The sequence below is a fragment of the Procambarus clarkii genome, chromosome 31 (genome assembly GCF_040958095.1).
Source record: "Procambarus clarkii isolate CNS0578487 chromosome 31, FALCON_Pclarkii_2.0, whole genome shotgun sequence".
Taxonomy (NCBI): Eukaryota; Metazoa; Arthropoda; class Malacostraca; order Decapoda; family Cambaridae; genus Procambarus; species Procambarus clarkii.
This window is the reverse complement of record NC_091180.1, coordinates 12066559-12082332: the sequence shown is the minus strand read 5'-3', so window position 1 is coordinate 12082332 and position 15774 is coordinate 12066559. Positions and strand designations below refer to the sequence as shown.

The 15774-nt window shown below is 45.1% G+C and overlaps 1 protein-coding gene across 5 annotated transcripts in view; it reads left to right on the top strand.

The window, feature by feature from the left end:
- LOC123749106 (uncharacterized) overlaps positions 1-15774 on the top strand; it is a 55738-nt gene that overhangs the window by 17198 nt on the left and 22766 nt on the right. For 4 of the 5 annotated variants that reach the window (XM_069334340.1, XM_069334339.1, XM_069334343.1 and 1 more), the window contains exon 2: positions 2942-3053. In XM_069334340.1, the coding sequence (XP_069190441.1) occupies positions 2942-3053 (112 nt within the window). Of the gene's footprint in view, positions 1-2941; positions 3066-15774 lie in introns of all 5 variants that reach the window. The other variant, XM_069334342.1, reaches the window with a different exon arrangement.

Sequence of the window (15774 nt, the reverse complement as noted above, 5' to 3'; positions counted from 1 at the left end):
AACCTATATTCTAATTTAATGAAAATCATAATCTATTCTGAGAGAATAATAACATTAAATGAACAATTAATGATAGTTCATATTTTTTATTCTGAATTGAAAATCTGAAGTTTTCAATATTCATTTTTAACATTCATTTTGATTCCCTCGTTTTTCAAGTTACGCTGTGATCATTTAGACGAAGTTGGAGCATTTGCCTAGTTGATTATGCAAAAAAAAAATTGTAAAGTGTTTGTGCATGTTTTAAAAACTTATGTTAAATTATTTTTTGTCAAATCATATATGTATGTATTGTGCTGTCTAGGGTTAAGCCCTGGCTCACAAGTGGCATACCTAAAGTAATTAACAAGAAATATGAATATAAAAAAAAATAGGATTGGTCTAGTTACGAAAGTAGTAATTAAGAAATAATCATAAGTGCTTACCAATATTATAATAAGAGCCAGACTTTTCTATTGTGACAGTAAATTCAAAGATGCAAACGTAAATATGGAAAGCCATCTCTAACATCCTAGGATCTAAACAATAATCACATAAGAAGCAGATAAAACTCTCCACATATGGTAACACACCTGCAACAGACTTGGAAATGGCACCTGAATTTTATAGCTTCTTTTCCTCAATTGGTGCTAACCTTGCCAGAAAAATCCCAGAGACCCATTTTATTACATACCTCACCGGCAGCTATCCTAACACACTACTCCTTTTACCAGTCAGTCTGACAAACTTTGTATCTGAGGTAAAGGAGAAGCATTGCCAGACTTGTGGCTTTATTGATATAATTACAGTACAGTTACATCCTGCAGTAACATAAGCCATATAATATACAATACTTCTAATGAATAAGCAGTGCTTAAACTATATATAACAATAAGCAAACTTCACATGACTAAAGCTAGAACAAACAGAAATTAAACTAGAAGTTAACATTCCATTCCACTAACCTGTACACAAGCACAACACAGCTGATCTGACAACAACAAAACAGTCAAGCGAGCATCGAAACGAAACAGTCAAGCGAGCATCCATCTGGCACAATAATATATAACACTTTTACTACAGTATCTATAATTCATTCACACAAAACTGCGATCCCAATTGGACTCTTCATTCATTTGAGAAAGGCCTTTGATACTACTTAAACTTCACCACTATGGAATCCAATGCCTTACTCTGAACTACTGTATATTCGATCCTATCTCAGTGACAGGCATCAATATGTAGCCATTAATGATATAACTTCCCCTACTGTACCATTAACTGTAGGAGTGCCACAGGACAGCATCTTAGGACCTCTCCTATTTCTTATCTATATCAATGATTTACCAAATGTCTCCAACATTCTTAAACTTATACTATTTGCTGACAATACTACCTTATCTATTAAGACCCCAACCCCAACACATTAAATAATATTGTAAATAATGAATTAAAAAAAAAGTCCACTCATGGATGTCACCCAACAATCTCTCACTGAACATAGAAAAGACCTACTATATTTTATTTAGAAGTAAATCATCAAACCAAATTCAAATTCAGATAGACGATGTTAACATTAGCAATAACAATTATGGAAAGTTCCTTGGCCTATACACAGACAAGGGATTGAACTTCAGCACCCACATATAACACAGCCCAAAAGGTCTCAAAAACTGTTGGTATACTCTCTTAAAAACTGATATTAGTTTCCTCTTCTTCCTTCACTCTGCTCTCCTCTCATTATACTACTCGCTAATCAATCCCTATCTTACATACAGTATCTGTGCATAGGATTCAACCACTGCAAATTACTTCAAGTCCATCATCACTTGGCAAAAATCTACTATAGAACTACAGTATAACAAACTATCTACAACACAGACCTTCTGTTTAAATCCCTGAAAGTGTTAGCCACACACACACATATTCTCTTGTGCTATTTGTGTACAAAACCTTGTTTTGAAATGCTAATCCTGATCTGATTATAATCAGCTTAGCATTATATAATGCTAATCCTCTTCCTTGATTTTTTATTCATTTATATATACACAGTATACAAGAAGGTACATTGGGTTTGTGAGAGTAAATAACATTGGTGTTCTTACATTCTTGCAAAGCCACTGACATGCTTAGTGCTTCAGGCAGGTCCTTAATCTGACAGATAAGTTTATAAAGAAGTACAGGTACCTTGTAGCAAAATTTGAGTTCATTATAATAACTACAATATAAATTGATGGAAATGATTACACTGGTAAAGTTACATGTCTTAAGTTAAGGGATATTGGGGGAGTGGGTAGCAAAAGATACAGTGTGAGTTTGATGCACATGGTAGGAAATACAAGGATGAAATTAGGTATTTTTGGTTTTACTTTTGGAAAAGGCATAGATACATGGTGTATCAAAGAGATAGTATTTATTTCTAGTGTGGTGTTCATGGGTTCTGTTACATCTATCAAGGAAGAGTTTCAGCTCAGGATTAGCAGTGAGGAACCAATGTTTTGTACTTGTAAATAGCACTAGAGAGAGTGTGTGTGTGTGTGTGTTAGTATATAGATGTTATGCATAATAATTTTTTTATGGAGGATATTTCAGCACTAGAAACATCTGTTCTAGGTTGCAATATTTCACCTGCTGACTTTTCTAATTTGATTACCATGAGTAAGAATACTTGAGTGCATGCTGGAATTTGCATCTGCTTGTCCAATCATACTTAAGAACAAGAGTCGGTGCCTAGGGGAAATTATATATTTAACAATTTTAATTGGATCTAATTTATAATAATTTTGGTACTTGAACTTATAAAGAGGATGTTTGGGAGGTGGTACAGGTCGTAGCATATTAAATTATTTGTCTTCTGTCAAATTAGAAAACAATAATTGCATTGCTTTTGTCACAACACACTGGATCTTATTATTTAATTGCTAATAAAAAGTGGAACTAATTATATATCATATTGTTTTAGGATAACACTGTGGAACCAGTGGTCAAAGAGGCCGAAGGAGATTGTCAGGAGAGAAATAGTAAGAGATTGGCTGCCCAAGAGATTAAGAAAGGTGTTAAAGAGAGAGTTACAGGTAAAGATACAAGTATGTAATAATAATATATATTATAATATTAATACTACTACTGTACTACTATTACACAATGAAATCATATTAACGTGATGTATCAATGAGAAAATCTGTAGAAACCATTTGGAGGATTCGAACCCGCTCGCTCGGTACTCCCAAACTAGCACCCTAGACCACCATGCAACAACGTGGTCAAATGCAATGCAACCTGAGATTCCACTGAACCCGCTAGGATTCCTATGACTTACAACTGAAGCAAACTCAGGGTTTTAAGCACTGCCCCATGCGAGGGAGTGGGTTCAAATCCCTGATCCTGACACAATAAGGGTTGTTGTCAGGAAAGGCAGGCAGGTGGTGCTAGTGGAGAAGGGGTTGGGGTGAGGCAGGTGGTGGTAGGGGTGATGTTATCATTGGTGAGTGATGAAGGGAAGGGAAGAGAAGGGAATTATCAGGAGAAAGCACTAAGCCATTACAAGTATATAGCACTTGGCAAGGATAAGAATGTGTGCAGCTGACAGGCATCGCGTGGCGGCGGCTTCCTCCCTCTCTGGGCCTTCCGTCCTTGCCGGTTTTCTTGAGAAAATTTTAGCCCAGCCTCCTAAAGTGAAAGTAGTTATAGTAACCAGTTGAAAGTTGTGATAGACCACCAAAAAGTTGATGTTTTGTACAGTACTTTGAATTTGGATGAATCAGAAACTTTTTTTTTTTTTTTACCTGCAACATATATACTGTACAAGACCTAACCTAATCTCTCCTAGCAATCCTAGGCCTAATATAGTGCATGTATGCTATATTAGACTTAGGAATATTTGATTGCTTTCTAGCTTTATTTTCCTGATTATAAAATTCAAATTACAAAAAGTGGTTTACTGGTGGTCGATCTCGATTCGGCAAACTATTTGGTACCACGCCTGATTCGTTGGAGTGAAGGATTCATTGCAACGGGTGATGCCTTCAGGAGGCATTTATGTAATGCATTTTTTACTAATACAGTATATAACTAGTATAATTCATTGTTATATACTACTATTTAGTTGTACAGCAATGAATCTCTATGCACCTTAGAAAAGGTATACTGTATACAATATTTTCATTGAATCCTCTTGAGTTACCATTTGTAATCAACCAAGCCAATGGTCACGAAGGGTGTCACCAATTGTAAACAAACATTGCCATTCCCACCACTCTAGTTACCCACCTTGTCGTGAAGGATGGATAGATTGCTGGAGTGAGGTGGAGGTCGAGTTAGTGTAGTGAAGATAAAAACGGGGAGGGAGGCAGTGAAGGGAGTGGATATATGAAGTGAGGGAGTGATAGGAGGCAGTGAGGGTTGTATGACAGGGGTGTCTGGAGTGAATGTGGATGTCAGTAGTGGGTGTGGGTGCCTGGAGTGTGTGTGGGGGGCATCTGGAGTGTGCTCACGTAATTGTGCTTTCCGGGGTTGAGCTCTGGCTCTTTGGTCCCGCCTCTCAACTGTCAATCAACTGATGTATAGATTCCTGAGACTATTGGGCTCTATCATATCTACATTTGAAAATGTTTATGGAGTCTGCCTCCACCACATCACTGCCTAATGCATTCCATCAGTTAACTACTGACATTGAAAAGGTTCATTCTAACGTCCCTGTGGCTCATTTGGGCACTCAGTTTCCACCTGTGTCCCTTTGTTCGCGTACCACCCATGTTAAACAGTATCTTTATCTACCCTGTCAATTCCTTTGAGAATTTTGTAGGTAGTAATCATGTCTCCCCTTACTCTTCTGTCTTCTAGTGTCGTGAGGTGCATTTCTCGCAGTCTTTCATCCTAACTCATGCCTCTTAGTTCTGGGACTAGCCTAGTGGCATATCTCTGAACTTTTTCAAGCTTCGCCTTGTGCTTGACAAGGTACGGGCTCCATGCTGAAGCCGCATACTCCAGGATTAGTCTTACGTATGTGGTAAACAAGGTTCTGAATGATTACTTACACAGGTTCCTGAAGGCAGTTCTGGTGTTAGCCAGCCTCGCATATGCCGCAGATGTTATTCTTTTGATGTGGGCTTCAGGAGACATGGTGTGATATCAACTCCTAGATCCTTCTCTCTGTCCATTTCATGAAGGACTTCATCTCCCATTCTGTATGCTGTGTCTGGCCTGTTTCCACTGCCTAGTTTCATTACCTTACATTTACTCGGGTTGAACTTTAGTAGCCATTTGTTGCACCATTCATGCAGTCTGTCTAGGTCATCTTGTAGTCTCATACTGTCTTCCTCTGTCTTAATCCTTCTCATAATTTTTGCATCATCAGCAAACAATGAGAGGAATGATTCTATACCATCTGAAAGATCATTTACATATACTGTATAAGAAACAGTATGGGTCCAAGGACTGAACCCTGTGGTACCCCACTGGTGACGTCTTACCAATCGAATACCTCACCCCGCACTGTGACTTGCTGCCTTTTGTTACTAAGGTACTCCTTTATCCAATGGAGTACCTTCCCTTTCACTCCTGCCTGCACCTCCAGCTTTCACATTAGTCTCTGGTGTGGCACTGTGTCAAAGGCTTTCTGGCAATCCAAAAATATGCAGTCTGCCCACCCCTCTCTTGCCAGATTCTTGTTGTATGATCGTAGAATTCAATTAATCCTGTGAATCATGACTTGCCATCCCTGAAACCATGTTGGTGTTGTGACACAAAGTTCCTTCGCTCCAGCTGTTCGACTAGCTTTTTTCGCACAATTTTCTCCATTAGCTTGCATGGTATGTAAGTTAGGGACACTGGCCTGTAGTTCAGTGCCTCCTGTCTGTCCCCCTTCTTGTATATCGGGACCACGTTTGCCGCCCTCCAAATTTCTGGCAGTTCACCTGTTACCAGTGATTTGTTATACACCATGGAGAGTGGCAGGCACAGTGCTTCTGCTCCTTCCTTTAGTATCCATCGTGAGATTCCATCCGGGCCTAAAGCTTTTGTCACATCCAACTCTAGCAATAGCTTCCTTGCATCTCTACTGGTAATCTCAAATTCCTCTAGTGGTGCCTGGTTAATTATTCCTTCTCTTATCTCTGGAACTTCTCCTTGCTCTAATGTGAAGAGTTCCTGGAATTTCATATTGAGTTTCTCATACACTTCTTTGTCATTTGTAGTGAATCTGTCTGCCCCTATCCTCAGTTTCATTACCTGTTCCTTCACTGTTGTCTTTCTCGTGATGTAGCTGTGCAGCAATTTGGGTTGGGTCTTAGCCTTGCTTGCTCTGTCGTTTTCATATTGCCCTTCTGCCTCTCTTCTCGCCCTGACGTATTCATTCCTGGCTCTCTGGTAACCTTCTCTGCTCTCAAGTGTCCTGTTATTTCTATAGTTTCTCCATGCTCTTTTACTTTGTTGCTTAGCTAGATTACATCTCTGATTAAACTATGGGTTTCTCATCTGCATTTCAGCTTTTACCTTTTGGGCCAGGATAAACTTTTCTGCTGCCTCCTTGCACTTCTGCGTGATGTATTCCATCATGTCTTGGGCCGTCTTTTCCCTTAGCTCTGATTCCCATGTTACATCCGTTAGGAATTTTCTTATCTCCTCGTAATTTCCCTTAGCTCTGATTCCCATGTTACATCCGTTAGGAATTTTCTTATCTCCTTGTAATTTCCCTTTGGAATGCTAGCCTCTTGCTTTCAGTTCCCTTTCTTGAGTACTTTATCCCTTCTTCGACCAGATACTCAAACGTCAGTACACTGATCGCTCATTCCTACTGGGGCCTCAAAGTCAATTTTCCCTATGTCGGAGTCATTCAGAGTGAAGACTAGGTCGAGTCTCGCTGGTTTATCGTTTCCCCTCATCCTAGTGGGTTCCCTGACATGTTGGCTTAGAAAGTTTCTTGTCGCTACCTCCACTAGTTTGGCTCTCCATGTATCCTCTCCTCCGTTCGGTTCCTTGTTCTCCCAGTCTATCCTTCCGTAATTGAAGTCCCCCCTATGATGAGCAGATGGGATTGATTTCTACAGGCAGCAGAGGCTGCCCTCTCAATTATGTTATTAACTGCCATGTTGTTTCTGTCATACTCTTGCCTGGGTCTTCTGTCATTTGGTGGAGCGTTATATATCACCGCTACTACTACTCTAGGTCCTCCCATCGTCATGGTGCCTGCTATGTAGTCTATAAACCCTACACAGTCTAGGATAACCTCCTTGAAAATCCATTCCTTTCTCATGAGTAGGGCCACTCCGCCTCCTCCCCTACCCTCCCTCTCTTTCCTTATTACAGTGTAATCCTGGGGGAACTCCACATTTGTTATGATTCCTAAGTTTTGTTTCTGTAATTCCAATTACATCTGGGTTTATTTCGTGTTCTCTTTCCCTAAATTCACTCGCCTTGCTTGTAATCCCATCTATGTTCGTGTACATCACCATGAAGCTGACTCTTTTCTGTCCTTCCACAGTTTCTGTTTTGCTTCCACTGGAGTAGGTAAACATGGAGGGTCTGGGATGGGGAGGGGGAAGGGGGGGGCCCTGGGTCATGAGGGGAGCTGAAAGTGAGGGGGACCTGGGTTGTGGGGCGGCTGGGAGGATCTGGTTTGGATAGAGTAGGGGAAAAGTGAGGACTTGGAGGAGTGGGGGAAAAGGGAGGGCTTGGGGGGGGTGGGAAGAGGGGGGTTGGAGGGGAGAAAGGAGGGCTTGGGTGTGGGGAAGAAGGGAGGGCTTAGGGTGGTGGAGGAGTGTAGGGGCTGGGGTAGGTAGGGCTTCTATTGGTTGGGAGATGGGTGTGATCCTCCTCCCACTGGGGCTGTTGAATTGCCTGTGGAGGGTTCCCCACTCCCTTCTGGGATCGTAGGGTTCTGGGTTATGGTTTCCTGATTCCTTTCCCTCTCCTTGTGCTCCTTCCTTGCTGCTGTCCTCTGTCTCTCCTCCCTGGTCATATTGCTCTGCAGGAATACCTTTTTGAACTTCAGCACATTGAGTAGGCTGCTCTTCTTTGCTAAAATTTCCTCTTTTATGTTCTCGCTTTTGAAACCCACTTTTATCAATCGATTTTTGTCCTTGTTGTACCGGCCAAGCCTGAAAACCTTTTCTATATTCAGTTCTTTCCCGTCCATCTGTACTCCTTCAAGGATCTCTTTGACTGTGGCTTTGTCCATCTCTCTCCTCACCCTTGGAGTGGCCCCTACTTGCTCCTTCATACCTACTATGACTACTGCTCTTTTCCTCTCTATCAGTCGGCTAGTGCATCTCTTGCCGCTTCCTGAGATGTAGCAACTTTCATGGCAATTTCTTGTACTGCAAAGACAACTTCCGGGGTTCTTCTAAGGATGTCAGCAAATGAGGGTTGTAATGTAGAAGTTCCTTCTATAGATACATTACCATCTTCCTGAAGGTTGGGTCGTGGCTGATATGGGGATTCACTTTCAGGCTTTTAATCTCCTCCCTTGCCACAATCAGTTCATCCTGCAGGTTGGCTACCTTTTCCCTCATTACCTGTAGTTCCACCCTGATTTCACTCAACATTTGAACGAGTGCATCCTCAAGCGAGACATCTTGTCCTCCTCCTCCCTTTGTGTTATGTCTGCTCTCTGCCATGTTTGTTTCCAATTCCAGTTCTCCAATCCAATGTGTGTATTCACCTAGTTGTGCTTGCAGGGGTTGAGCTCTGCTCTTTCGGCCTGCCTCTCAACTGTCAATCAACTGTTTCTACTACTACTCCCCCCCCCCCCACACACACACCAGGAAGCAGCCCATGACAGCTGACTAACTCCCAGGTACCTATTTACTGCTAGATAACAGGGACACAGGGTGAAAGAAACTCTGCCCATCGTTTCTCGCCGGCGCCCGGGATCAAACCCGAGACCACAGGATCATGTGTCCAGCGTGCTGTCCGTTCGGCCGGCCGGCTCCGTGTGTGTGTGTGTGTGTGTGTGTGTGTGTGTGTGTGTGTGTGTGTGTGTGTGTGTGTGTGTGTGTGTGTGTGTGTGTGTGTGTGTGTGCGCGCGTTTGTTTGTTTGTCCACGTATTTGTGTGTGCGTGTGAGATGGATGGGTGGGGGCGGTCTAACCCTCTTGAGGTGAGAAGAAAGGAGAGGGAGAGAGGGAGAAAATGTGTACTCACCTAATTGTGCTTGCGGGGGTTGAGCTTTGCCTCTTTGGTCCCGCCTATCAACTGTCAATCAACTGATGTACAGATTCCTGAGCCTACTGGGCTCTCAAATATCTACATTTGAAACTGTGTATGGAGTCAGCCTCCACCACATCACTGCATAATGCATTCCATATACTAACTACTCTGACACTGAAAAAAGTTCTTTCTAATGTGTCTGTGGCTCATTTGGGTACCCAGCTTCCACCTGTGTCCCCTTGTGCATGTGCCACCCGTGTTAAATAATCCATTCTTGTCCACCCTGTCAATTCCCTTGAGAATTTTGTATGTGATGATCATGTCTCCCCTAGCTCTTCTGTCTTCCAGCGACGTGAGGTGCAGTTCACGTAGTTTAACCTCATAACTCGTGCTTCTTAGTTCTGGGACTAGCCTAGTGGCATACCTCTGAACTTTTTCCAACTTCGTCTTGTGTTTGACTAGATACGGGCTCCATGCTGGGGCCGCATACTCCAGGAATGTCCTTACATATGTGGTATACAAGGTTCTGAAGGATTCCTAACACAGGTTTCTGAAAGCAGTTCTGATGTTAGCCAATCTCGCATAGGCCGCTGATGTTATTCTTTTGATGTGGACTTCTGGAGACAGGTTTGGTGTGATATCAACTCCTAGATCTTTCTCTCTGTCTGTTTCATTAAGTACTTCATCTCCTATTCTGTATCCTGTGTCTGGCCTCCTGTTTCCACTGCCTAGTTTCATTACTTTGCATTTACTCGGGTTGAACTTCAACAGCCATTTGTTGGACCATTCACTCAGTCTATCTAGGTAATCTTGTAGCCTCCTACTATCATCCTCTGTTTCAATCCTCCTCATAATTTTTGCATCATCGGCAAACATTGAGAGGAACGAGTCTATACCCTCTGGGAGATCATTTACATATACCAGAAACAGTATAGGTTCAAGGACTGACCCCTGCGGGACTCCACTTGTAACGTCTCGCCAATCTGAGACCTCACCCCTCACACAGACTCGTTGTCTCCTGTTGCTTAGGTACTCCTCTATCCACCGGAGTACCTTCCCTTTCACTCCAGCCTGCGTCTCCAACTTTCGCACTAGCCTCTTGTGTGGCACTGTATCAAAGGCTTTCTGACAATCCAAAAATATGCAGTCTGCCCACCCTTCTCTCTCTTGCCTTATTTTTGTTGCCTGGTCGTAGAATTTAAGTAACCCTGTTAGGCAGGACCTGCCATCCCTGAAACCATGTTGATGCTGTGTTACAAAGTTCCTTCGCTCCAGATGCTCTACTAGTTTTTTTCGCACAATCTTCTCTATCGGCTTGCATGGTATGCAGGTTAGGGACGCAGGCCTGTAGTTCAGTGCCTCCTGTCTATCCCCTTTCTTGTATATCGGGACTACGTTAGCTGCTTTCCAAATATCTAGCAGTTCCCCTGTTGCCAGTGATTTGTTATACAGGCATACCTCAGAATATGAGTTTAATCCGTTCCTGGAGACACCTCGCCTTCCGAAAACTCGCATTCCGAAGTTAATTTCCCCATAAGAAATAAAGGGAAATGAATTAATCCGTTCCTGACTACCCCAAAAACCCCACATCAAACTAAATTTTTATACCTAATTTACCTAATTCATCTAAATAAACCTACAAAACTGTGTTCCAGTTATTACTTACCTTGCTGTCGAGTGCTGTAGGCGTATGGAAGATGGTGAGGAGGGGGGAGGAGGAGAGGAGTTACTGTTTGGAAGGGGAGTCCCCTTCGATAATCACATCACATAACCCCATGCCTTGTAACACTATGGATACCACTTCTCTTTCTAAATTTTTCAAACCAGCCCCTGCTTGCCTTAAACTCTTTCTTATCTGCATCACTCGTTGCAGGGGTATTCTTTAGAAGGTCTTCGTGCAACACCCTGGCTTTCTCACAAATAATGGCCTCCGAAACACTATCACCCCTCAACTCCTTGTCGTGTATCCAAATTAATAACAACTTTTCCACTTCTTCAAGTATTTGTGGTCTTTGTGCCGTTAATGTTCTTACTCCTTTTGCCACTTTAGCACCCATAATCTTATTTTTCTTCTTAAGTATAGTGCATATTGTTGATGTGGCTTTGTTGTACTGCCTACAAAGTTCAACAACACGTGTACCGTTCTCATGCTTCCGAATGATCTCTTGTTTCTCCTCTATTGTCATCCTCACATGAGCTTTCTGGCCTTTATCCTTACCACTGGCTTTCTTGGGACCCATGGTGAGATATATAATAACAAATTGTATAGACAAATCACCAAAAATCCAACAAAACACTGAAAATCCACAAGAAGAATTGATGTGGGGGTAGTCACTGAGCGCGAGACAATAATAAACTGAGGGGCGGAGGGGCGACGATCGCCGAACCACCACGCGCTAGGTCGGCTGTACGCGTATCAACAAACTCGCGTCCAAACTCGCCTCCCGAAGTAACCATCGCCTTCCGAGACAAATTTTTGGAGTAAATACACCTCGCCTTCCGAAAACCTCGCATACAGGGACAATCGCATTCCGAGGTACCACTGTACACTATGGAGAGTGGTAGGCACAGTTCTCCTGCTCCTTCCTTTAGAACCCAAGGGGAGATTCCATCTGGGCCTATAGCCTTTGTCACATCCAACTCTAGTAAACACCTCCTTACTTCCCCGCTGGTAATCTCAAACTCTTCCAGTGGTTTCTGGTTAGCTATTCCCACACTTACCTCTGGAATTTCTCCTTGCTCTAAGGTGAAGACCTCCTGGAATTTCTTATTCAATTCCTCACACGCTTCCTTGACATTTGTAGTGAATCCTTCCGCCCCTATCCTTAATTTCATAACCTGTTCCTTTACTGTTGTTTTTCTCCTGATGTGGCTATGCAACAATTTAGGCTGAGTCTTTGCCTTGCTTGCGATGTCATTTTCGTATTGTCTTTCTGTCTCTCTTCTCATTCTGACATATTCATTCCTGGCATTTTGGTATCTTTCTCTGCTCTCCAGTGTCCTGTTATTCCTATAGTTTCTCCATGCCCTTTTACTTTGCTGCTTAGCTAGCCCACATCTCTGATTAAACCATGGGTTTCTCATTTTCATTTCTCTGTTTTCCTTTTGGACTGGGACAAACCTGTTTGCTGTGTCCTTGCACTTCTGTGTGATGTAATCCATCATATCTTGGGCCGTCTTTCCCCTGAGCTCTGTTTCCCATGCTATATCTGTTAGGAATTTTCTTATCCCCTCATAGTTTCCCTTTCGGTATGCTAACCTTTTGGTTTCGGTATCCCTCCTCGAGTTCAATAACTCTTCTTCAATCAAGTACTCAAACACCAGTACACTGTGGTCGCTCATTCCTACTGGGTCCTCAAAGCCGATTTTTCTTATGTCGGAGTCGTTCAGAGTGAAGACTAGGTCGAGTGTCGCTGGTTCATCATTGCCTCTCATCCTTGTGGGTTTTCCGACATGCTGGGTTAAAAAGTTTCTTGTCACCACCTCCAACAGTTTGGCTCTCCACGTATCCTCGCCTCCATGCGGTTCCTTGTTCTCCCAGTCAATCCTTCCGTGATTGAAGTCGCCCACGATGAGCAGGTGGGATCTATTTCTACAGGCAGCAGAGGCTGCCCTCTCAATTATAGTGTTAACTGCCATGTTGTTGTTTTCATACTCTTGACTGGGTCTTCTGTCATTTGGTGGAGGGTTGTATATTACTGCTACTACTATTTTTGGTCCTCCCATTGTTATGGTGCCTGCTATGTAGTCTCTGAACTCCTCACAGCCCGGGATGGCCATCTCCTTAAAACTCCATTCCTTTCTCATGAGTAGGGCCACTCCGCCTCCTCCCCTACCTTCCCTCTCTTTCCTATTTACTGTGTACTCCTGGGGAAACACGGCATTCGTTATGATACCAGAGAGTTTTGTTTCAGTGAGTCCTATCACATCTGGGTTAACTTCCTGTGCTCTTTCCCTTAGTTCACTTGTCTTGCTTGTGATTCCATCTATGTTCGAGTACATTACCCTGAAACTGACTCTCTTCTGCTTCTTCTCTGGGGGGGGACCTTTGGTATCTGGGGTGAGTGGGAGCTGGGGGGGCCTGGCACGGGGAGACTGGTGGAGGAGGGAGGGCTTGGGGGGTGGGGGAGAGGGGGAGGGTAAGGGGGGTGGGTAAGAGGGGGAGGGTAGGGGTGAGAGAGGGAGGGTTGGGGAAGCATGGGGGGAGGAGAGGCTGTGGGGGATAGGGGAGATGGGGGGGCTTGGGGGGGGGGAGAAAAGGGTGGAGGGCTTGGGGGGCGTGGGGGAAAAAGGAGGGTTGAGGTGGGTGAGGAAGAGGGGAGGGTTTAGGGGAGTGGGGGAGAGGGGAAGACTTAGGTGGGGTGGGGGAGAGTGGGGGGCTTAGGGGGGCAGGGGAGAAGGGAGGGCTTGGGGTGGGAGAGACGGGAAGGCATGTGGAAGAGGGGAGGGCTTGAGGGATGTGGGAGAAGGGAGGTCCTGGGGAGAGTGGGAGGTGGGGGTGAGTGGGAGGAGGGGGGTGGGTGGGGGGAGGGTGCCCTAGGTGGGTACTTAGTGGGGGGCTGACAGGGGATGGGGCAGGTTGGGTATCTGTTGGGTAGAATGTGGGGGTGGTGCCCCAATCCCTGTGGCTGTTGCACTGTTTGAGGAGGGTTCCCCATTCCCCTCTGAGATTGTAGGGTTCGGGGTTGTGGCTCCCCGATTCCTTTCGCTCTCCCTGCGCTCCTTCCTCGCGTCTGCTGCCTGCTTTCTCTCTTCCCTTGTCATATCCCTCTGCAGGAATACTCTTTTGAACTTCTCTACATCTGCTAGACAGCTCTTCCTTTTTAACAGTTCCTCTTTCGCGATTTCGCTCATGAATACCACCTTTATCATTCGGTCTCTGTCCTTGTTGTACTTTCCAAGCCTGAAAACCTTTTCAACATTTTGTTCAGCTCCCTCCATCCTTACCTCTTTTAGGATCTCTTTAACCATGTTTTTGTCCTTGTCTCTCCGCTCCTTTGGTCTGGTCCCTGTTTGCTCTTAAATGCCTGCTACTACTACTGCTCTTTTTCTCTCTTATCAGCCGGCTAGTACATCTAGCTGCTTCCTGAGAGGAGGCCACTTCCATGGCAACTTCCTTAACTGCAGACCTAGCTTCAGGGGTCTTTTTAAGCATTTCAGCAAATGAGATCTGGGTTGTGGTGGTCCCCTCCACAGTAGCATTCCCATCTCCCTGGGGTACGGTTTGTGCCTGGTATTGTGGAAGAGTCTCCTTTAGGCATCTTATCTCCTCCTTTGCTGCCCTTAGATCATCTTGCAGGTTGGCTCATTGGCTCCCTCATTACCCTCAGTCCTTCACTGAATTCATTCCGCATTTGCTGGAGTACTTCCTTCATCCAGTCTTCCTGTTCCACCCCATCCTCTGTGTTTGTTCCAGTTGCGAATGTCCTCCTGTGTTTGGCAGCCCGAGTTCGTCTCCCATGATTTCCCTATGAGTGTGTGTGTGATAGAGAGAGACAGAGAGAGGGGGGGAGGGAGAGAGAGGGGGGGAGGGAGAGAGGGGGGGAGGGAGAGAGAGGGGGAGGGAGAGAGAGGGGGGAGGGAGAGAGAGGGGGGAGGGAGAGAGAGGGGGGAGGGAGAGAGAGGGGGGAGGGAGAGAGAGGGGGGAGGGAGAGAGAGAGGGGAGGGGGAGAGAGAGAGAGAGAGAGAGAGAGGAGGGAAGAGAGAGAGAGAGAGAGAGAGAGAGAGAGAGAGAGAGAGAGAGAGAGAGAGAGAGAGAGAGAGAGAGAGAGAGAGAGGAGGGGAGAGAGAGAGAGAGAGGAGGGGAGAGAGAGAGAGGAGGGAAGAGAGAGAGAGAGAGGAGGGGAGAGAGAGAGAGGAGGGGAGAGAGAGAGAGAGAGAGGAGGGGGGAGAGAGAGAGAGAGAGAGAGAGAGAGAGAGAGAGAGAGAGAGAGAGAGAGAGAGAGAGAGAGAGAGAGAGAGAGAGAGAGAGAGGAGGGGAGAGAGAGAGAGAGAGGAGGGGAGAGAGAGAGAGAGAGAGAGAGAGAGAGAGAGAGAGAGAGAGAGAGAGAGAGAGAGAGAGAGAGAGAGAGAGAGAGAGAGAGGGAGAGAGAGAGAGGAGGGGAGAGAGAGAGAGAGGAGGGGAGAGAGAGAGAGAGGGGAAGAGAGAGAGAGAGGAAGGAAGGGAGGGAGGGAGGAAGGTAGTGTATGGGGGGGGGGAGGGAGAGGCTGTGTGGGGGTGGATTAGTGCTGGAGGGTTCAGAGAGAGGGTGTGTGTGTGTGTGTGTGTGGGCGTCTGGAGTATGTGTGTGTGTGTCTGGAGTATGTGTGTGTGTGTGGGCGTCTGGAGTATGTGTGTTGGGGGGTTGAGTCTGGAGTGGGTGTGTGCGGGGGAGAGTCTGGAGTGTGTGTGTGGTGGGGGGGGGAGAGTCTGGAGTGGGTGTGTGCGGGGGAGAGTCTGGAGTGTGTGTGTGGTGGAGGGGGAGAGTCTGGAGTGGGTGGGTGTGTACTCACCTAGTTGTACTCACCTAGTTGTGCTTGCGGGGGTTGAGCTCTGGCTCTTTGGTCCCGCCTCTCAACCGTCAATCAACAGGTGTACAGGTTCCTGAGCCTATTGGGCTCTATCATATCTACATTTGAAACTGTGTATGGAGTCAGCCTCCACCACATC